Source organism: Asterias amurensis, chromosome 6 (genome assembly GCF_032118995.1).
Source record: "Asterias amurensis chromosome 6, ASM3211899v1".
NCBI lineage: Eukaryota > Metazoa > Echinodermata > Asteroidea > Forcipulatida > Asteriidae > Asterias > Asterias amurensis.
The window spans coordinates 14,521,742-14,545,457 of NC_092653.1; the positions used below are offsets into that span (position 1 = coordinate 14,521,742).

Consider the following 23,716-nt stretch of genomic DNA (forward strand, 5'->3'; position numbering starts at 1 on the left):
AAAAAGGTGATCCATTATGAGAACATCTCATTTAGAATATACCTACAACGAAACAGATCCTGTTATAATTTCAACCAATAAACTCATTATATGTACACGAATAAAAACCTCTGCTCTTCACTGGTATTTTAAAGGTAAACATGATGCTAAGTGTGTCGTAGAAAGTTGAAAGCTGTACAAAAGTTTACAAAATTTTCAATTTCTAGTTCTTTACCGAGCAGAATCTGTAAGAAAGGACATAAATGACAATGAGCAATTAGAGTCAAAGTGTCTGCTCATCAAGGACTAGAGTTGGGACGATTCAAAACCCCATTGTGTTATAATTCTGACACACAACTTGAACTTTGTGCATTAGACTGCTGGGCCTTGACACACTGAGCTAGAGTTTGCTATCTTGAATGTCTTTTACAGTTTTTCGATAATGGGTCAATTGAAGTCACGCTCATATGTACATCGTGCTTTTAAAGCGTAAAGCCAGTGGACACTATTGGTAAATGTCAACGACCAGTCTTCTCACTTGCTGTATCTCAACATATGCATAAAATAACAAACCTGTGAAAATTTGAGCTCAATCGGTCATCGGAGCTGCGAGATAACTATGAAAGAAATAAACACTCTTGTCACACGAAGTTGTGTGCTTTCAGATGCTTGATTTCGAGACCTCAAGTTTTAAACTTGAGGTCTTGAAATCAAATTCGTGGAAAATTACTTCTTTCTCGAAAACTACTCCACTTCAGAGGGAGCGGCTTCTCACAATGTTTTATACTACCAACCTCTCCCCATTACTCGTTACCAAGTAGGGTTTGATGCTTATAATTATTTTGAGTAATACCAAAAGTGTCCACTGCCTTTAACTAGTTTAACTCATGGCTATTTCTTTCAACTTATTCGTCTATGCCACCCGCTCATTATACGACAAAACACGCCTTCATGTCACCAAAACTAAGTAACGCATAGGAGATCATGCTTTTCAAGCCGCTGCTCCCCGGCTCTGGAATTCCCTTCCCCGTAACATCTGGGAAGCCAACACATTGGAGCTGTTCAAAAATAGACTCAAAACTCATTTTATTCGTTTAATCCTACCATTTTGTTTTTGCCTGATACTGTTTTTTTTGTCTTTGCCATTGCATTGTTTGTTTGTATGTAAATTGTGCTCCGATCTTTGTGAGGCGCTATATAAATGCTAACATTATTATTATATTATTATTATTAATGATGATCCGTGCTAATTTTTAAAAATTTTTTTTTCAGTTCCAGCAAGTCATGTATGCGAAATTTGGTATCTGAACCCTTGCGAAAATGGGGCAACTTGTGATCGGCTTGATGATGGTGGTTACTTATGCATTTGCAGCCCAGATTGGTATGGCATTAACTGTACACAATGTAAGTAAACACTCTGTGTTGTGCTTGGTAATTATGTTCAAATTGTGTGTGTGTTGTGTACCATGTTTAATCACATTTGTATCAATGCAAAAAATAGTTAATGGCCTAACATTTTGACCCTAGCAGAGTCTTTCTCGAAGGCGAAATGATAACACAACAAACATGCTTTTTTGTATGTGTGCTATCTGACTCTCTCTCATTATTTATGTATTACCACTCCACTGCTTATGTAATTGAAAAGGGTGAAATGTCAGCCATTTACTCCATTTTGCAGTTTAAACCATTTACAGGTCTCTGCAAGCTAATGTTTCTAGTTTTGTATCAATATTACACTTATAGTTTCCATACTAAACAGTAGGCCTACACGTACATATAAATATATGACTATGTTTATGTAACCAAATCTTTCTCCGGGTCTGGTCCTTCCCTATGGAGCAAAGCTAATCAAGAAGACTTAAAACATGCACCGCTCACTCAAGAACAAACTAAAAACTCATCTCTTGCATCTTCTGTTTATTTGTTTATGCCTTCATTCACATTTCAGTCTAGTAAATGAAAAATCGTTATGCTAGGAGTGTCGCTTTGTTTTGTTAACTCAGACTTTTGTTAAATGGATCTGTGGCTGGAATGTCACTTTGTGACAGACTGATGAGGCAATGCGTATGAACATGTATGCCCGAAGGCTATGATTCGTTTCTGAAAGGGCAAGGGCACCAAGGCATTTTCTCCTTCCTAAACGGGGGAATTCCTCCCATGAGGAAACTGTAAATTGTTACTGTATTATTTCAAGGGCACTAAGACAGCGACCAGGGGGCAAGGAAGCAATCGCTTTTGTAGCCTCCGTAGGGTATCACCAGGCCTGCGTTATGCCATTATTATTATTAACCCCCAATGCATAGGCTCCAATGCCTGTTTTGAGAAAGGTTGGTGTCTTGGTGAAGTTTTGTTCAGTTGTTATTCACCCCATATGAGTGAGACCTTTTGTGTATTACCAAAGATTTAAGAAAAGTGCATTTCAAGTGAAAAAAAAACTTGGGTAAGTAAATGATAGGTTGTTTTATTAATTCATATTTTTGTAAAAAGAAAATAATACAAATCTTCTGATTGTGTGGTTGTTTTTGATTTTTTTTTAATTTGGCTTAACTTCCACATTGGTATAAATAGTAACTATCATGCTGCAGCGTTTAACATGAAAATGGAAACAGCAGTTCTCATAATAATCAAAACTGTTTTGAGTTCATAAAATGGAAGGAAAGTTGCTTATACAAAATGGTCATGTTGTATAACTATTCCTAAATTATCATTCCACTTATCATTTAATTATTTTTGTGTTGCATTCTTACAGCCTTTTCCCCCTGTGGATCAGCACCATGTTTAAATGGTGGTCAATGCTTCTGGAGACACACCGATGTCTACGAGTGTCAATGCCCATATGGTTATTTTGGAGATCAGTGTGAAAATACAAGTAAGATAAACATACTTTTGAGCTTAATGTTTGGATAATAGTGCAAAGATAACGAATTGAAATTAAAATCTGTGACTATATAGCAATCTGTAGCACACAAGATTAAAACAAACATTAGTAAAATTTGTGTTTGTTTAAAAAAAAATGATGTCTACGAGTGTCAACGCCCATATTAGCCTTGCTCAAGGCAGTCGCATTATTCGCTCCGAAAAGACGCCGCTGTAAACCCACCCGTATACCCTGTTCGTGGTGCTAGCGATCACACCGCATGACCCACCCGTATACACACTGTCAGATCGTACGAATACTGTTCACACAAGTCATCGCACTTGTACCACTAACCGCATGCGGAGGCCGTCAGGCCGACAGCCTTGTCGGGTCTGTATCTTCCGGGTTTAATGTGTTGTATTGAAAAAATTCCACTAGTGGAAAAAATTGGGGGGGCTCTCGGATATGCTAGTATGCAGCTCATGAATATGTATATCGTTCGTCAGACCTATCAGACAACACAGGATGTGAGGCAAATGAATTATTCATTTTGACGTCCAATCACGCACGCCTATCATGCTTGCTGAGCGTCCGTGGTGGTGGTGTGTGATGATGTAGACATGTCTCATCTTTCGCGGGCATTTTGGTAATGAGCTGACCGTGGGAACTCTTCGCTTATTATAGTAATGAGGTCAGTGGCTTCAACACAGACCCTACAAGGCTGTCGGCCTGACGGCCGACGCATGCGGATAGTGTACGGGGGCATCGTGTCGTGCGATGTTACGCAGAGTGAATACGGGTGGGTTTTATACAACGGCGGTCTTTTTTCGGAGTGAATAATTTGACTGCCTTGAGCAAGGCTACGCCCATATGGCTTTTTTGGAGATCATTGTGAAAATACAAGTAAGATAAACATACTTTTGAGCTTAATGTTTAGATAATAGTGTAAATATTGAAATTAAAAGGGCTATTGCAGGGTGCTCAACAGAAAAAGTGAGGAAAAACTGGCTAGAAATCGACCTCAAATTTCACCACAGCACATCTAGAATCAAACCATTTTCCTCGTTCCTGTTAAAAGTGGGCTCCAGAACGCCATGCCTTAAATCTTGGCACTTTACATTTAACTCAAAAATCAACTTCTCAGACGGGCCTGCAACCATTATTGTTGAGCTTCCTAAGGGCCTGGAAGTGTTTAAAAATGATCAAACACACCCTTCCTTTTTAACAGCTTTTAATTTTGCTTAACCCGCTGTTTTCTCTTTCTCACCTTTTTTGACAGTCAACGCTTGTGACAGTGAACCTTGTCAGAATGATGGGATCTGCTTGACCTTCACTAATTCTTCATTTTTCTGTATTTGTGCAACTGGCTGGAGTGGCTTGACGTGTGGAAATGGTAAGCATCACAACATAATATTTGTCATACTATTGATTAGTGCTGGGCGAATAGTGAAATTTTGTTATTCGGATACCGCTGGCCAACTATCCGAAATTAACCGTATATTCGAATAGCTTTTTTTGCCGCTAGAGGGCGCTGTTCGTTTGCGAATGAGATCTTATGGGCGGATTGATATTAGTTCTAGACAGTGTCACTCGGTTCATTCATAAAAATGACCGGATCTAATTTAAAGATGGCGATTTGCTTTTTCTTTTGATCGTGATTGACTCTACGTGACGGAAAGCTTTTGTAATCTTTGAACAAATTACGTCAGAAATGTCATGGTTTTAACTTTTCACGGAGGTGAGCATAGTTAAATACTTAATTTATGCTGTCTTAATAGAAGTTTCATAAGGATTCAGACAAAACATTCATATCAGTTGTCACCCGACGTCCGCGGATATTCGGATATTAAAGAATATCCGGTCACTCGGTTGTAATTACAGAATTATCCGGTTTGTAAATAGGTATTCGCGCCCTATGCGGATATCCGGTTAAGAAAAAAAAGGCATTCGCGGTTACGGATAGGAAAACCTATTCGCCATTAACCGGATATTCGAATAATTCGCCCAGGCCTACTATTGATACATGTGCTAGTATTTTTAAAGAAATTGGATAAAGGTCTTTGCACCTCTGCTTCGTTTTTTATTTCAGTTCTTGTTAGTTTTGTCTCACACCTTCCTAACAACCATGTCTAGTTATTCTTTTTACTCCTCTAAATTTTAAAATTTTAAAACAAGCAACGATGAAGCAAATTTTAATTTGAAGGAATGTCCCTAAGAATAAACCTTAATTATCCTATTGCAGCAACTGGTGACGCATGTGATTCGCCAGGCTTCACTTGTTACAACGGGGGTACATGTAAATCCCTTTATGGTTTGAGGTGTGTGTGTGCTGATGGCTGGTCAGGACCTCAGTGTGAAACACGTAAGTAATTTATAACTTAAAATTGTTTTTGACACAAATCGTGAACAAGGGACTACTTGTGACTGTCTGTTTACTATTTTATGAGGGATGTGAGGGATATGTACTTTGGAGGGGAAAACAAATATATATGTTATCCCTTAAGCTTATCATCCCTGTTTCTAAGTGAAACACACAAGTCCATTGTTTGCTGTTTTATGAATTTGAAGCCCTAATGAATTTCTAAAGTACTTTTAAAATGGACATTTTTGTAGTTTTTCAATTCATAGATAATTGAAACCTTACCAAATATTTTATCCCTGTTCCCAAGTGGCTACAATGTACTACTGCTAGTTCTAATGAAAATGCACAATTTAGTAAATTATTTAACTATTTTGTCTACTAGCAGTTTCAGTTTTGAGAAAATTGTGTAAGTAGGCGGTAACATTTTCAATTCAGTCCATCAATAGAACTTTCAGAGCATGTCTTGCTAAAAGTCCACATAGGAGCTGTATTGCAGTATGTATGACCAACATTACTGAAAGAAGTGTAGGTAATGTACTAGTGCTGGGCGAATTGTGAAATTTGGTATTCAGTACCCAAAATTAACCGGATATTCAAATATTTTTCCCCCAGACTTGCGTGCTTAAAAATGAACATGGGTCTGGTTGGTACAAAAGTGTACCAACAACCTGAAGTAGTGCATGTTTGTCTCGCCAGGCCACCCATAATTTCCACTTCAATTTTGAAAGGTCAATTTACATTGTAACAAATTAAAACAATGTTTTACAGGGTAGAAAGTATTAGTAAGCAAACCTTATTTAAGTCTTTTGTTAGCCAAGTATACAAACAACAAATATTTATTTCACTACACAAATACTCGCCTGAGTCTGCTTTTAATTTAATATGCAAATACTTACATGATTCTGCTACTGATTATTTTTATGTCCTAAATTATTTGTTGAAAAACATTGTTTTCTGCTCTCATAGATTTTTGATGTTTATCAATAATTGATGATTACATATACATGATCTTCGCAATCTGTTAGGTTCCCCGTTGATACCAATGGAAGTATATATATAAACCCTTATTTTTTATCCAAAGCGATTGAGACAGCTGTGTGTGACTCTTCAGGAGCTATAAAGACTTTGATGTTGTTTTTGTTTTCAAAGATCAATTGGGGAATCTTGTGGTTGGTTCAGCGACTTAATATTTTTTTTAAACAACCCTTTGTGGTTGCAAGACGTCTCAATTAGGACCAAGATTTGCTGATAATTTGATTAACAAAAAATCTAGACGATAAATGGTCATGGTTTACGAAATGGTATGGCAAATTTCAATACTATCGAGATATTGCCCAAGCTTACCAATGGAAGTATAATTATGAACCCTTATTTTTGTTATCCAAAGCGATTGAGACGGCTTCATGTGATAATTGGTTCTGTTTAAACGGCGGATCGTGTTTTTTGAGCTTTAATAGAGCTTACTGCGTATGTTATGATTTTGACTACACTGGAGAGCATTGTGAAACAGGTAAGGATGATAGGGACCATAGCTTAATAGAAGGGGCATATCATAACCCAATGCGTTGTATTTTTAATTGCGTGAGGGCGCTCTCAAACATATTAGTATCACTTCTGGGGATTAATTAATTCATAACCAAAACAGGAAATACTGGAAGACATTACCACCACAGACATACATGTAATAAGACTAACCCAATGCGTTGCACTTAACCGCTACATGTAGGCCATGACACGCCATTATCAAATCGAGTGTTACTATCCCACATGGGTCAATGTTCTGTTTGGGCTTTTGTTTACAGCACACTAACTTTGATACGTTGTTCTTAGCTTATGAGATTGAAATTTGAAATGTTATTAATTTCAATGAAAATGTGTAGGTTTTCGTTTGAACTCACGCAAAAAGCGGGCTAGTTTGTAGTTTGACGCGTTGAAGACACTGGACACTATTGGTAATTGTCAAAGACCAGTCTTTTCACTTGCTGTATGTCAACATACGCATAAAATAACAAACCTGTAAAAGTTTCAGCTCAATCAGTCATCGAAGTTGCAAGAATGAAAGAAAAAAGCACCCTTGCCACACGTAGTTGTGTAATTTCTGATGCTTGAATATGAAATTTTAAATCTCAGTTCTCAAAATCAAATTCATGGAAAATTACTGCTTTGTTGAAAACTAGGTTACTTCAGAGGGAGCCGTTTCTCACAATGTTTTATACTGTCAACCTATCCCCATTACTAATTACCAAGTAAGTTTTTATGCTAAAAATTACTTATGAGTAATTACTAATAGTATCCACTGCCTTTAAAGTACAATGGACTGGGGAAACAAGTGGTTGCAAAAATGTGTGAATATTTATTCAGCCTTGACTGGTGTATTTTGAAACTTTGTTGCATACTTATAATAATATATGTTGCATATGTTTCGCTCTTCACTTTAGAAATTTTGGACCCATGTGACAACACACAGTGTTTGAATGGAGGCTTTTGTATATCCTACTATGGGTCAGATACGAGTTGTATTTGTCCTAACAGTTGGACTGGACTGAGATGTGAAACAGGTAAAGGAATCAAAAACATAAAATATCGAGAAAAAAAAAATAAAAAAATTCCCTATAGCTTTAAGCACAACCTCTTGGAGAAAGTATAGGGAGCCTTTAGAATGAAGAGTGAATGTTACTACTTGTAGTACTTGTAGTCGCTCCTCAAACAGTTGTGACTTTGACACTCGTCATGACATAAGGGAATCAATGTGTGGTGATGAGGTTTTTAACTAGTGGTTTAATCCCAACGAGGCCAGGTTCTTGATAATTTTACCGGAACGAAGAAACTGTCTTATAAGCACATGTGCAAAGCTTGCGTGTCACGCCTATGTTTCAACACTTTTTACTGGTCATAAACAAACATTTATACACACCCACATGACGCCCTCTCCACCAACAGGAATAGCGAAACTGTCTGAAGTATTTATGAATATTTTTTAATTCACGAGATGCATTGCATCATGTTTGCCCCATGTGCAATATTGTAAAGTTCTTGTTTATAATATTAAAAAGTATTGTGTTACCGATGTCTGGTTCATTCAACCGGATGTCATGATTAACCAAGAAGCAATCAAAAATCGCAACTATGACACTAGTCGCACTAGTCGCCGAGGTGTATTTCCAACCCTTTACATGTACAATCAATTTTATTTTTAATTTTAATTTTTTTTTTAATAAAATTTATTATTAATTTATTTTCATGGTAGTGTTTGTTTTACCTAATCTTGATATGTAAAGATACATGTATTACCAAAAGTACATACAAAATTAATTGTAATTGTTTTTCTGTTCCCTTTTTAAAGAATTTACTGATCCTTGTGACAGTTTCAATTGCAATGATGGAGATTGTTACACCTACTACGATGGTTTTCCATATTGTTCTTGTAATTATGGATCGACGGGAGTTCACTGTGAAACGGGTACGTAAAAGTTTCTAGCCTCAGTTAAATAAATCAGACAGAAAAAAAAAACATTTACTGTTAGTAAACCGGTAAAAAGATTTGGTTTAAATCCAATTGCTACAAACCGTGGTAGAAACATGTCAAAATGTAGCGAAACCCTTTGGCAGCATTTGGATAACGATCATAAAAGTAATGTTATTTTTAGGCACTGCTGTTTGATTCCCATTTAATAACGATCATAAAAGTAATGTTATTTTTAGGCACTGCTGTTTGATTCCCATTTAATTATAATTATGTGAGTACATGTAATTTGAGGTATACAGTGAGTATATCAGTTATGGATATAACTTTGATTGGTTGCAGAAGTAAGCGATCCTTGTGATGAACTTGATTGTCAGCATGGGGGTTATTGTTACTCTGATTTCTACTATGGTTCCTATGGTGGAGCTTACTGTTCTTGTACGAGTGGCTACACTGGTGACCTATGCGAAACGGAAGTGGGTAAGTACATGTAGATCGCTCTACCCCTTAATCTCAGATCTTGTTTGTGTACCACAAAATTCAAATCTCAGGTTTTCATTTACTTTTGCTTTGTCTGTTTTTTTTTTTTTTCCATGTGTCTTTTTTTTGTTTTTTTTTTTTGTTTTTTTGGGGGGGGGGGTTACTGCACCCAGAGCACCCAGCAAGTTTTTAAATAAAAACTTAAAATATTATAACTAACAATATTACAATATTATAGTTATTATTATTAGATGCATTTTGGAAATACAATACAGCAACCCAAGCAGATTTGGGGACTACTGTGTGTCTAAAGGAAAAAAACACTACACTTTTGAAATGGCTGCCGAGAAAAAAATGTATGATTCTGGGGAAACGGTTTACTTGTATGGATATGGACTCTCAACTTCCATATGAGACCAAAAAGTCTGGAAATGGTTCATGCTAGGGTGAGCATATATCAATTTGTAATGACAATTAAGCCATTGACAGTGCAAAACCCCCTGCATACGCGCGTTTCTAAGCAAAAACCAACACGTTTCCACTCCTTTTTTTTGTCATTACTCCTTCCTCCTTTACTGTGCGAACTTGTTGTTTGCAGAAAAAGAAAGATGAATACTGGTGTATCTCAACATATGCATTAAATAACAAACCTGTGAAAATTTGAGCTGAATTGGTCGTCAAAGTTGCGAGATAATAATAGTTAAAGGACAAAACACCCTTTTCACGCAAAGTTGTGTGCTTTCAGATGCCTGACTTTGAGACCTCAAATTCTGAATCTGAAGTATCAAAATCAAATTCATGGAAAATTACTTCTTTTTCTAAAACTACTTCACTTAAGAGGAACTTGAATCTCACAATGTTTATACTACCAACCTCTCCCTATTACTTGTTACCAAGTAAGGTTTTATGCTAATAATTAATTGTTTTGAGTAATTACCAATAATGTTTTTTTTTTGTTTTTTTTTTAGAATACTCTGTATTACTGGCTGTGTAGGTATTTGTTTTGAAAGGTTTGATGACAATGCAATATCTATAAGTGCCCAACATAAACTTGCGTAGGGCCTTAACAAAAAAATCACTGAGCAAACTATAAGTCTCGGTCAATGTGGCGTGTCATGGCCGAATGGATATCAGAGCACCGAACTCAAGCTCTGGTGATTCTGTTTACGCACACTTTCGCTGACGCCATAGGGTAAATATTTGAACAGTGACGTCATATATTCAATACGGTCTATATAAATCTCTCTAATTTTGAGCATTTAATTAGTGCCTAAAATTGTTGTTGAATGATGTGTTCAATCCAAACAGAGGACGCATGTGCTTCAAACCCCTGCATGAATGGCGGTACTTGCTATGAAGACTATGGGTATTCTTACTGTGTTTGCGATTCAGACTGGCTTGGGCAGTTCTGTGAACATCGTAAGTATACTGCAATAGGAGACTTTGGAACGCAAGAAAGTGGCAGGAGACTTACCAGGTATCTGTCCATTGTTTCTGTAGTTCTGAGAACACGCACATCATCAAGGAGTGCGTTTTGGCAACCCCAACCAAAAACTGTTTCTGACGTCACAACCAAAACGGTAACCGAGCTCACAACTAGGTCGTCGTTCAGTCTGAACAGCAGAACCAACAACCAACAACCGAAACAGTTGTTGGGTGGGGTCGCCAAAACGCACTCAAGAACAATGGATTTACCTAGTACATGTAAGTCTGCTGCCACAAAGTGTTCCGAAAGTCCCCTATTGATTCTGCATTTTCCCCTTTTCCATCAATCAAGATATTATCACATTGGAACGTCTCTTTTCATGTTTTAAATAAAAAATAAAACTAATGCGCCATGTTTGTCACATCACAGGTAAAACTCCTGGCGCAGGAACCCAAAGTTTACATCTACACCTACACATCTTATGCGCAATGGACATAATTACTCAAAATGATTGTTGGGGTTATTTTTGGACCATTTTGTGTCAATCACAATACTTGATGTTTTTATTCAACAGGTTGTTTCTCCATTGTGAGTTATTTTTAGATTTGGACATATTGGCAAAAGTGTCTAAGAAGTCAACATAAAGTTGTTGTGTGCTCTTTTCAGCTATAAAATTTTGTAAAACCCAATTTCATAGAGCCTATTCCCCACGGGTTTCTTATTTCATTCCTTATTTCAGTCATTTTAAAGCCAAAGACTAAAGTAGAAATTGTTGTTATTTCCTTATGTATAATTTGTGATGTCTGACTAATTCCAGACAGTTATGGCTGGAGCTAATTTCCATATAGATGTATTTGCATTGATTGTGAATTTGAAAGATTTTTCTACATAATGCAATCAAGGTGAAAACTTCATATTTGTATGTTTGTACTTTGTAGAAAATGAATGTAGCTCATCTCCATGTCTTAATGGCGGGTATTGTTACCCAAATTTTGATACTGGAGTGGCTGAATGTAGTTGTCAACCAGCTTTTGCTGGTCGCAGATGCGAAACAAGTAAGTATATATTGATTTTATTTATTTTGTCACCGGGACATTTTTTATTTGAAGACAGTAGTGGACACTTTGGTAATTACTCAAAATAATTTTTTGCATAAAACCTTACTTGATTATGAGTAATGGGGAGAGGTTGACATTGTGAGAAACGGCTCCCAATGAAGTAACGTAAATCAAGCATCAGTAGAAAGGGTGTTTATTCTTTCATTATTGTCTTGCATCTTCAACAACCAATTCAGTTCAAATTTCTACAGGTTTGTTATAGTATGTGGCAAGACGTATTTTTGACAATTAGCAAAGATGTCCAGTGCCTTTATAAACTTACAACTACTCCTCACTTTACAAAAATGCCGAAAAGGCACGATAGTTAAACAAGATATAAAGTTGAGCAATGTTTTATAATACAAAACTTAACCTTGACACATAATTTGAAGGAGTCATTTTTGGTGGAATTTCACAGTAGAATCATTAGTAATAGGAGGTACTTTCCAAAGTAAAGAAGCATTTTAAATCCATTTTCAATAGCGCAGTCAATGGTTTAAGAAGAATGAGATTCAGAGCACTTCACAAATTTTTAGTAATTATACCAAATAGGATAGCCTCATTGTCTAAATAGATGTACAGTACATTACAATGTATATACTAAGAGTAACGGTACTCCTTTTCCAATCCCCAAACTGGGTTATATTGAATTTGTGAAATAATAATAATAACTTTGGATTTATATAGCGCCTAATAACTAACACTTAATTCTCTAAGCGCTTTACACTAGTTCCCTGGTCATAGGGCCAATAACATCCCTTTTTAATGTTTCTCAGCTACCTTGGGAGTATACAACCTGGGCAACAGTTTATATCGCTCCAAAGGCTTTTTCATTCACAATATCGACCACTACCCTCGCAGGTACCTATTTATTCCCCTGGGTGAAGAGAAGCAATTATAGTAAAGTATCTTGCTCAAGGACACAAGTGTCACGACCGGGATTCGAACTCACACTCCGGTGAAAGCGCATCAGAACTTGAATTCCATGCTCTTAACCACTTGGCCATGACACTCTTAATGACACTCTTATTACAGCTTTATGAAATTGAGATATGGTGTGCAGACAATACCGCTTGTGACATCACAAGAGTCTTTAACTGGTTAGTTATTTAGTTATTTTATTTATTCATACATAGCCATTGAATGCTCTGGTGTTACATGTTTGAATGGTGGAACATGCTTGTCCGATGGAAGTGGTGGGGCAAGATGTATCTGCCCAAGTAACTTCATTGGTATAAACTGTGAGACACGTGAGTATACTCTTTCCCTATCGGTGATCTTTTGAAATTTTACTTTTAATTTTGAAAATTGGGCTTGCTTTGCATGTATCTCAACCTCCTGATCTTTTTTTTTTAATCACGTTATCCAAATGAACTTGCAAACAATATTTATGGGGTATTTTTTTTCCTGATGGAAAACTACATGTACATTTATCCAAAATATTGATTTGTTTAAGGAATGTTATAGTCTCTCTTATGTTTTTCTCTAAGACAGTTTGAAAGTTCATTATTGGTGTACATGTTTTTAAAGGCAGTGGACACTATTGGTATTACTTAAAATAGTTATTAGCATAAAACCGTTCTTGGTAACGAGTAATGGGGAGAGGTTGATATTATAAAACATTGTGAGAAATGGCTCCCTCTGAAGTGACATAGTTTTCGAGAAAGAAGTAATTTTCCACTAATTGGATTTCGAGACCTGAGATTTAGAATTTAAGGTCTTGAAATCAACCATTTAAACGCACACAACTTTGTGTTACATGGTGTTTTTTTTTTCTTCATTATTATCTCGCAACTTCTATGACCGATTGAGCTCAAATTTTGTTATTTTATGCATATGATGAGATACACCAACTGTGAAGACTAGTCTGTACTGTTTCCTTAATTAAGTGCTGCAGTACCCTGTGTAAGAGCGCTTTATACATGTTATAAGGGCCTTAATTTTTTATCATGTTTACCCAACCTGACTGACTTTTCTTTGCCTATTTTAGCCTGAATGGAAACTAATTTAGATTTCAAACTCTTCTTTTCATTTCAGAGAATCTCTGTCAGTCAAATCCATGTCTTAACGGAGGTGCATGTCAATCCGACCAGGCTTCATTCAGATGCACTTGCTTGGCCAACTATTTTGGGCCAACATGTGAAACAGGTAAGTATTTTTTAAAGTGTTGATCTATTACGAGTATGGTTTCAAAAACATGTGCACTATATAGGTATGGAGGAATTCAACCATAGAAATTTTGGCAATATTGTGCAAGCACTATTTGCTGGGTGAGTTGCATGCCTAAGAGCAACTACAGATATGCCATATTAAACAAGCTAGTTTTCAGTCTAATCTTCAAAGTATAAGTACAAAAGTGTTACGAATTTGAAACGGTTAAGTCATTTCAGAGGGTGGTTCCAGCCTGCAAAAATCACCAATCTGCGTCTGACCATGGAGGTGACGATTTCCTACTATGCAAGATGTAGAGTATGAGGTAGTTCATTTGAGATTGCTACATGTACTTGTCCAAATATCACAGCACCCAGTAAACATTGCATACAAAACTATCAAATTCAATGTTTTTAAAAATGTTTTCATACAAATTTTGGTTTGCAGAGAGTGGCTGTATGTCAAACCCATGTCTCAATAGTGGACGTTGTTCCCCAAATAGTGTTACTGGAGAGGCTGAATGCACATGCCTAGCAGCTTTTGTTGGTGTCAGATGTGAAACTCGTAAGTATACCAAAAGATTAATTTGAGGCATTGCATGGTGAGGTATCAATATAAATATTGGTTTGTGGTAACACCATGTTATAGTGCCTACTTGCCAGGTAGATCGTGCTCTTTAGAGAATGATCTTGCTGTGTATTCTACAACTGCGGAGTAGATTTTTTAGATTTTCTGGAGATTTTTGGCTGAGGGTTTATGACTACTTATAAGGTGCTCCCCCACACTGGCATGTCACTGACCAATGGAGGGGGTATTTTCAGGTTTTTATTAAATTTTTCCAGACAAGGTGCAGATGGTTGCTGGTGTGACATCTGTGCAAGGCGTATATTCACATGTGCTGGTTTTTATTGAGTTACTTTATTTTTCCATATGTAGACATTGATTGCTCTGGTGTAACATGTTTGAATGGCGGCACATGCATAGCCTTTGGAGGTGGCAGGACAAAATGTACATGCCCCAAGGAATTCACTGGTGGAAACTGTGAAACAGGTTAGTTTATCATACTTATAATATAAGGGATGGATGGAGGCAAATGTGCACTTACTTTAATTACTTTCAAGTACCTTGAGTTCTTCGGAGAAGAACACCAAACTTAAGCTCTGATGTTTTTGTTCAGCAGAGTGTGGGTTCGATTCCTGGTTGAGTGACACATGTGTCATTGAGCAAGACAATTTACTGTAAATGCTTCTCTCCACCCAGCATGCCCAGGGGTAAATGGGTACCTGTGAGGGCAGGGATGATTCTTGTGATTGATTTGGCCAAGTAGTGAATATTTGTTGAGGGAGCTGAGCTGTTTAAGGAACGAACAAAATGTTGGAATCGTTTTTAGTCAAACCTCATAAAAAAAATGGTTTTTATTGTTATTATTGTAGCCAAGAACTGAGAGTCAAATATTGTAACTGATTCTTAAAGGCCAAGAAAAAAAACTACCATTGGATAAAAGCAAGGCCCAATTACATAAAGTCTGTGAGCACAAACAAAAACCTGCTTGGCAGAAGTAACTTATCGTCTAGAATGTCTAGTTCAGTTGAGCTTATTGCTTGACTTTTTGGTATGCGGTAAAACATCTTGAAGAAGTGTTTTCTGCTTGTAACAGCTTTATGAAATTGGGCCATTAGCAAAGTTCTAATTAGATGTACTTCAGAAGAAAATCACTACTTGGGAAGTTACTAATTAAGCTTATGTTTTAAGTGTTGTATAAAATTAATTACTACACTGTGCATAGGTAAAGTTTATGGGGGGGGGGGGGGGTTCAGTAAAATATTTATCTTATTGTCACTCATTGCCCAACCTGTGGCCTTTGTACTATCTTTAAAACACTAAAAACACTGTTTTCTGTTTTTATCTTTTGAAAAACAGAAAACAATTTTTTCCTCATAGTCATTCATGTATTTATTTATGTGCTGTATGTTTTACCTTTCAATATTTTGTTTGCCCTTTTATTTGGTGTATTCGATTTTGAAATCGTGTATTTTGCTGTAAATTGTGTGGCCTCTCTCGAAACTATTGGTTGCCTAATGGTGTGATTGGAATCAGATAAAGATGTCCAACCTTATCTTTCTATTTGCAGCGAACCTCTGTCTGACAAACCCATGCCTTAACGGAGGTGCATGTCGAGTTGAGTCTGCAGTTGTTAAATGCACTTGCCTGCCCAATTACTCTGGCTTAACATGTGGAAAACGTGAGTCCTGTAAAATTGTATCAAATATTCATGGCTTGAGGGATGCAAAATTTCACAAATTTTGCAGTCCCTGTACCCTTCGTAGTGTAGATGTAAAGTGATGACAAAGACTGTTTTCACTTTTAATGTTAGATAGCATCAACCTGTTTTCATTTGAATACGTTTAATTGTAACGAGAGAGGTTTGCGGGAACTCCATGTGGATATCTCTCTTGTTTTAGGAATGTTTTGTGCTGAGAAGAACAGGAGGTTTAAGAGATATCCACACTGTTACCACAAACCTCTCTTATAGAAAGGTTTGCTGTAACACCATGTAATGACTATCAATAATGAGTTGGGGTGGTTCTGAAAAGAACTATTGTTATCAAGAGTTGGAACCGACGGTTCTTTTCAGAACCACCCCTAAGCCCCAATTCATTAGAGATAGTCATTATCATGGTGTTACCACAAACCTTTATATATCGTATTTCCACCATGCAAAGTTTCAAATCCTACCTTTTCTCTTTCTTGATGTAATTTTGAATCAGCTCCTTTATTCTGCAATGTGTATATTCTCATGTATTCTGCATTTCTGCATACTCTCTTATATTCTGCAATTAAATTATGCTTTTGCTTGCAGAATATGTTTATATTTTGTTGTATTTGACAACTTTTCTCTTTTATTTGAAACTTTGAATCTCCTTTATTCTGCAATGTGTACAAAAAAATATGTATTCTGCATTGTGCATACTTTCTTGTATTCTGCAATTATATTATGCTTTTGTTTTCAGAATATGTGAACATTTTGTTGTACTTTACAACTTTTCTCTTTCTTGATGTAATTTTGAATCACCTTTATTCTGCAATGTGTATTTTCTCATGTATTCTGCATTTGTGCATACTTGCTTGTATTCTGCAATTATTTTATGCTTTTGCTTTCAGAATATGTGTATATTTTGTTGTATTTTACAACTTGTCTCTTTCTTTCTGCAATTTTGAATCTCCTTTATTCTGCAATGTGTCTATGTATTCTGCATTTGTGCATATTTTCTTAAATTCTGCAATTATATTATGTATTTGCTTTCAGAATATGTGACTATTTTGTTATACTTTACAACTTTCTCGTTCTTTCTGCAATTTTGAATCTCCTTTATTCTGCACAGGTATATTCGCATGTATTCTGCATTTGTGCATATTTTCTTGTATTCTGCAATTGTATTATGCTTTTGCTTGCAGAATATGTGTTATTTTTTTGTACTTAACAACTTTTCTCTTTCTTTCTGCAATTTTGAATCTCCTTTATTCTGCAATGTGTATATGTATTCTGCATTTGTGCATATTTTCTCAAATTCTGCAATTATATTATGCTTTTGCTTTCAGAATATGTGTATATTTTTGTGTACCTAACAACTTTTCTCTTTCTTTCTGCAATTTTGAATCTCCTTTATTCTGCAATGTGTATATGTATTCTGCATTTGTGCATATTTTCTCAAATTCTGCAATTATATTATGTATTTGCTTTCAGAATATGTGAATATTTTGTTATACTTTACAACTTTCTCTTTTTTCTGCAATTTTGAATCTCCATTATTCTGCAATGTGTAATATATATTCTGCCTTTGTGCATACTTTCTTGTATTTTGCAATTCTTTTGCTTTCAGAATATGTGTATATTTTTTTAACTCTACAACTTTTCTCTTTCTTGCTGTAGTTTTGAATCGGCTCCTATATTCTGCAAGGTGTATATTCTCATGAATTCTGCATTTGTGAAATTATTTTCTTATATTCTGCCCTCATTATATGCCCTTAGTCACTTGCATTCAGAATATTGTGTGCAATTTTCTTTCTTGTCATTTCCCTCCCCCCTCCTTCTGCAGTTGTATATTCTCAATGTATTGTGCATTTATGTATATTTTCTTGTATTCATCAATTATTATAATGCTGTTGCTTTTAGAATATGTGTGTATTTATTCGTACTTTGATACTGTTCACATGTGCTCCTTAAGTTCTGCAATATTGTGTATTCTCATATTATTCAAGAGTTGATATTCTTTTGTTTTTTTCAATATCCTCTTGCTCTTTTCAATTATGTTTATTCTATTGTGTTCTGCAATTGCGAACTTTATTCTAAAAGTTGCATTCTTCAAATGTGTAGAAGGCCTAGTCTCTTATATTTCTGCATTTCAGTTTAGGCTTAACTCTCTTGTATTCTACAATTGTGTATATCTTTCAAATAATGTGTTTGTGAAAGTAAAGGCGTTTGATAACAGATTGATACTAAAGCTCTCCTAGTGTAGGCCTACATGTACCTATGTTATGATCAAAAACAATTTTATAGCCCTGCATTTGTGTACACGTAAATCGCAAAACAATAATTTTAAGTATGATTGATGTGTTGTTTGCTATTCTATAAATTAAAAACTCATTTATAGTACTACACCCATGTGATGGAAGATTGACTAATAATATAACCTGATTGATTTTTCTAATTCCAATGCAGATGTCAGTTGTGCTGATGTAGCTTGCCTTAACGGTGGTACCTGTTATCCAACAGGGAATGGCAAAACAAAATGCAACTGCAGAACAGGTTACACTGGTGATAACTGCGAGAAAGGTAAAACACCTTTATTGTCTGTACTTGATACAGTCTCTATGTGCAAAACTATTATTTCTGGTTTTTCTTTGAAGGTTTCAGACATTATCTCAAGTCCATTTGATTTGTGTGTGATTCTGGAACATGGATGGATATAGTCAGATACAATGCTCAAGTCAAACTAAATAAATTATTGTTTGATTTTTGTTTCGAAGTTGATTTGTGACATTATTCACTTGCACAATGACTTAAAATCAGGCAACAATTCTGTCTAAATTTGATACATTGATTGGACAGCAAATTTTACCACATGAATACCTTCTTGTGTGTATCGATTGCAACAGCTACACTCAGAAATTTCTCTTTTTTATTTATTTTTAGGAAGTGATGTCAATGTGTCTGGTACAAGAGGTAAGTTGAGAGGCTAAAGATACAACCCACAATTTAGAAACATTGAGTACTGATACCTTTATAACAGTTTGCAAGAAAAAGTTGTCCTGTGCCATAATGTTGATGACTTTTTTATTTATTTTTTTTTTTGTATCATTTGTGAAAATCATATTTGTATAAATTCTTCTCTCTTTGTAATTTTGTTACACAATTTTTGGTAAATTACAGTTGTTTTTGATTGAGGTATTTATTTGATTGTGTGCCCAACAGGTGCTCAGTCCACAGCACTGGTTGTTGGATTACCACTTGGAATTATTCTTCTCGTTGTAATTATTCTGATCGCGGCCGTCATCATGTTCAAGGTCATCCGAAAGCGAAGGTATGGGTTTGCAGTTTGAAGTTTAGGGTGTCCTGGCCCAGAGGTTAAAGAGCATCGAATTCAAGTTCTGGTAGTTAAAGGGAAGGTACACTATTGGTAATTGTCAAATACCAGTCTTCTCACTTGGTGTATCTCAACATATGCATAAAATAACAAACCTGTGAAAATTTGAGCTCGGTTGGTCATCGAAGATGCAAGAAAATGATGAAAGAAAAAACACCCTTGTTGGACACAATTGTGTGCTTTCAGAAAAGAAAAAAAGACTTCTAGCTAGAAGTCTTTTATTATTTTAGTGAGAATTTACCTCTTTCTCAAAAACTACGTTACTTCATGAGGGAGTCGTTTCCCACAATGTTTTATTCTATCAACCGCTCTTCAATGCTTGTTACCAAGTCAGTTTTAAGTTAATATTTGTTTTGAGTTATTACCTAACATGTACCTTCCCTTTAAGTCAAAAGAGTCTGGCTTTGCATCTTGGTTGTAAAACGTGTGTCCTTGATTGCTCCTTAATTGCTTCTCTTCACCCAGGGGTACACACGTAAATGGGTACGTGCGAGGGTACAGGTTGATTGTGTATGAAAAAGTCTATGGACTGCTAAAAGGTTGCCCACGTTGTTTACTCCGAAGGGAGCTGAGAAAGATTTAAGGAATGTTAGTGGCCCAATGACCATCTGGCGATTTCATTAAACTCTTCCTTACTTAAGATTAATCTTATAGGACTTGGGATGATTCCCAACCCTGCACTGTAGCATGCAGACCTTCAGATTAATCCCAAGTTAGGAAAAGTTACTCGTCCTATAACTCGAGATAGGGTTAATCCTAGCGTTTCGTGAAATCAGCTGCAGGGCACTAATTGTAACGCGCATTGAGAAGGTTACTGTGAAATGCTCTATATAAGATCTTATTATTAGTAATAAGGCAAACTGTTGGTCTGTGCTTGGGAAGTGCTGTGAGGATGTGTATTGGTATAATAAGGCTGACTGTTGGGCATCAGAACTTCCCCCACTAATTATGTTGAAGCCCCCAACTCCTCCATCTATCAAAACTGGTATCATCTAAATAAAATATAGAAGTTTTATGATCAACTTGTTATACATAAATTGATTAAAGTCAGTGGACACTCTTGGTAATTGTCAAAGACCAGTCTTCTTACTTGCTGTATCTCAACATATTATGCATAAAATGACAAACCTGTGAAGTTTTGAGCTCGATTGGTCATTGGAGTTGCAAGATAACTATGAAAGAAAAAAACACCCTTGTCACATGAAGTTGTGTGCTTTCAGATGCTTGATTTCGAGACCTCAAATTCTAAACTTGAGGTCTCAAAATCAAATCCGAGGAAATTTACTTCTTTCTCGAAAACTACTCCACTTCAGAGGGAGCAGTTTCTCACAATGTTTTGTACTATCAACCTCTCCCAATTTCTGGTTACAAAGTAAGGTTTTTTATGCTAATAATTATTTTGAGTAACCACCAATAGTGTCCACTGCCTTTAAGTAGAATGACTTTCTTTTAAAGACTTATACTAACTTGGTCTTTTCAACCTTGTGCTTCAACTTGCCTATGTACTATGAAGTTACTTTATGAACATATGATTTTTCTTTTCTTTTTACCAGACCTCGAAACCAGCCTGGGCAGCAGGACGGTGGTGTGCCCACTCCTGATCACATCTACAACTCTCGCTTCTCCAATGCTGGTCTAGCGTATAACGCTAATAACGACACCGTTCAAGGAATGCCAACTGGGGGTGCAGAGGGGGGTGTGAAGCAGGAGCGACCCAAAAGTGAGAACCCCTATGCCACTCCCAATGATATGGCTTTCAGCCAGCTGCAAAGCAATGGAGACAAAGCCGGGTATGACAACCCGGCTTACATGGTTGCAAATCCACCACCTGCTTACTCCACTCGCCCACTTTCTACATCATCTGATGTGTTTCCGCAGCCGGATACTAAATCACTCCTGAAGTAAATTCTGTTTATGAAATGATCGCAGAGTTTGAAGTTATGCAACTGGAGATGAAGATATCGATTTTATTAATTCAACATTTTCAAAATCGTTTTAACCTTTAAATTAGTTTAATTTTGAGTTCTTATCAGCTATAGATATTTCCTTATTAGATGATGCTGTTTTTAAATCCTGCATCAAATGTTATGGGTTTTTAAAGCCTTTTTTTAAGCGAACAATTTTTCTCACATGAGTTTGCATTAAATTTGCATCAAATTAGTTTAATGGGCTTGCATATACATTTCTTTTTACATTTATTTTTTAATTCACATAAATATATATATATATATCTGTATTGTCCTTTTGAGAATGGTTGCTGGCTCAACCTGCTAAATCTTTCAGTGTGAGGGTTTTAATTTTAAATTTGAATTGCACACAAGATAGATCGCTGTTTACACTGTACTAATAGTTTGTTCAATTGTGTATGCCTAGGCCTTAAACAGGTAAAACCTGATTAGCTTATGTGCGATTTTGTCTAGAATATTTTTAAAGTAATGTATATTGAAAAAGTCCTGGGTCAGAATTCACTAGGAAGGGGCTTATAGGGGAGCAAGGCCTATTTTTACATCACATGGGCGTGTGGGAACTCTTAGGGGTGCCGCGAAATGCACAACTATTTAAATAAGAATGAGTAACGGCTCTCAAAAATTACAAGCTTAAAGGAACACGTTGCCTTGGATCGGACGAGTTGGTCTTTGAAAGGCGTTTGTAACCGTTTGTTATAAAATGCATATGGCTAGAAAGATGTTTTAAAAGTAGAATACAAATTATCCACACAAATTCGCCTCGAAACTGCGTGGTTTTCCTTTAACTTTGCGAACTAACACGGTCGGCCATTTGTGGGAGTCAAAAATTTCTCCGTAATTGATGGTTCAGAAGTACATAGTTCGTTGTATGGGTACGACACCACATTAAAGGAACACGTTGCCTTGGAACTGTCGAGTTGGTCTTTGAAAAGCGTTTGTAATCGTTTGTTATAAAATTCATATGGGTAGAAAGATGTTGTAAAACTAAAGTAGAATACAATGATCCACACAAACATGCCTTGAAATTGCACGGTTCTCCTTTTACCTCGTCGACTAAACACGGTCGGCCATTTCTGGGAGTCAAATTGTTGACTCCCGTGTTTGTCGACGAGGTAAAAGGAAAACCACGAAATTTCGAGTGATACTTGTGTGGATCGTTGTATTATACTTTTAAAATATCTTTCTAATCATATGCATTTTATAACAAACGGTTACAAACGCTTTTCAAAGACCAACTCGACCGATCCAAGGCAACGTGTCTCTAACAAAAATATGGTTATAAAAAAATATGATATTCAAGAGGACTGTTTTAAGAATGATTTGGTCTCATAGTTGTGGCAATTAAATTTCTCTATGGAATATATATTTTGTTGTTGTAGTCCTCTAGATCAGTTGAACAATAAATATTGTAACATAGGCCCACTATAGCTTGCATTTAGCATATTCTATACGCATAAAAGCAAAAAGCTCGATATTGAATTAAATAAATCCAGTTTTGAGTTGTATTTTTATATTTCATAATCATTTGTTGTCTATTATATGAGTGTTAAATTTGTAATAAAACTCATTATCCCCAGTGATATCGAGCATCAGTAGACATTCACCTTTAAAGACTTATGGTACTTTTCGTTCAAACACAAACCGCCACACATGCTCACTAAACGTGCACGGTTTAAATAATCATGGTAGGAAGTTTTTTCAAAAGATCTTGCTGAGCGGTGCTGAACGTTTTTGACAAACGTGTTAAACAATTTTACGGATTGAAATAATTGTGTTATGGGACGAAACGTTATTTTAGAATGCACAACGGATTTACGCGTCTCTTCTAAAAACATACGATATCCACTTTTTCTTTCTTTGTGTGAATTATAAATGGGGGACTTTCTCCTGCCACACCGGTTGGTAGTTGTCGTAAAGACGAAATGTGTTTTTTGTGATTCAGTTTTCTATGATTTACGTTTGCCCTTAAATGGTGTGATACTTGTATCTGCGTGTTCACGGCGTAGTCTCCCCTTGCTGTGGGTTTGTTATTGAAAGTCTAAACTTTTCGTTGAAATCTTCGTTGTTTGTGTTTCTTGCAAAACGATAAACTGAGGGTATCCCCGTAATATTTGTCGTCCAGGTTTTTAATTTTAAGCTTAATTATTAGTCTTAATTTCGGGGTGTTGTATATATAGGCTATTAGTTCGTTCAATTGCTTTTAAAACTAAACGTCCTCCTGCTGTGTGAACCACAAGTTCGTAAGCATGTAAGCCTAGTTGTTTCATTTGTTTGTTTGTTTTTTATTTC

General features: G+C 36.1%; 1 protein-coding gene across 1 annotated transcript in view; it reads left to right on the forward strand.

The window, feature by feature from the left end:
* The window catches only part of LOC139938832 (uncharacterized), a 39,640-nt gene extending 16,354 nt beyond the window's left edge, over positions 1 to 23,286 (forward strand). Inside the window, exons 13-31 of the mRNA XM_071934473.1 lie at positions 1,252 to 1,383; positions 2,729 to 2,848; positions 4,116 to 4,229; positions 5,079 to 5,198; positions 6,586 to 6,708; positions 7,637 to 7,756; positions 8,542 to 8,658; positions 9,004 to 9,141; positions 10,450 to 10,560; positions 11,506 to 11,622; positions 12,801 to 12,914; positions 13,702 to 13,812; positions 14,263 to 14,379; positions 14,752 to 14,865; positions 15,947 to 16,057; positions 18,536 to 18,649; positions 19,010 to 19,039; positions 19,289 to 19,397; positions 21,014 to 23,286. Of these exons, the coding sequence (XP_071790574.1) occupies positions 1,252 to 1,383; positions 2,729 to 2,848; positions 4,116 to 4,229; positions 5,079 to 5,198; positions 6,586 to 6,708; positions 7,637 to 7,756; positions 8,542 to 8,658; positions 9,004 to 9,141; positions 10,450 to 10,560; positions 11,506 to 11,622; positions 12,801 to 12,914; positions 13,702 to 13,812; positions 14,263 to 14,379; positions 14,752 to 14,865; positions 15,947 to 16,057; positions 18,536 to 18,649; positions 19,010 to 19,039; positions 19,289 to 19,397; positions 21,014 to 21,365 (2,384 nt within the window). The 3' untranslated portion in view covers positions 21,366 to 23,286. The remainder of the gene's footprint in view (positions 1 to 1,251; positions 1,384 to 2,728; positions 2,849 to 4,115; positions 4,230 to 5,078; positions 5,199 to 6,585; positions 6,709 to 7,636; positions 7,757 to 8,541; positions 8,659 to 9,003; positions 9,142 to 10,449; positions 10,561 to 11,505; positions 11,623 to 12,800; positions 12,915 to 13,701; positions 13,813 to 14,262; positions 14,380 to 14,751; positions 14,866 to 15,946; positions 16,058 to 18,535; positions 18,650 to 19,009; positions 19,040 to 19,288; positions 19,398 to 21,013) is intronic.
* Positions 23,287 to 23,716: the final 430 nt, after the last annotated feature.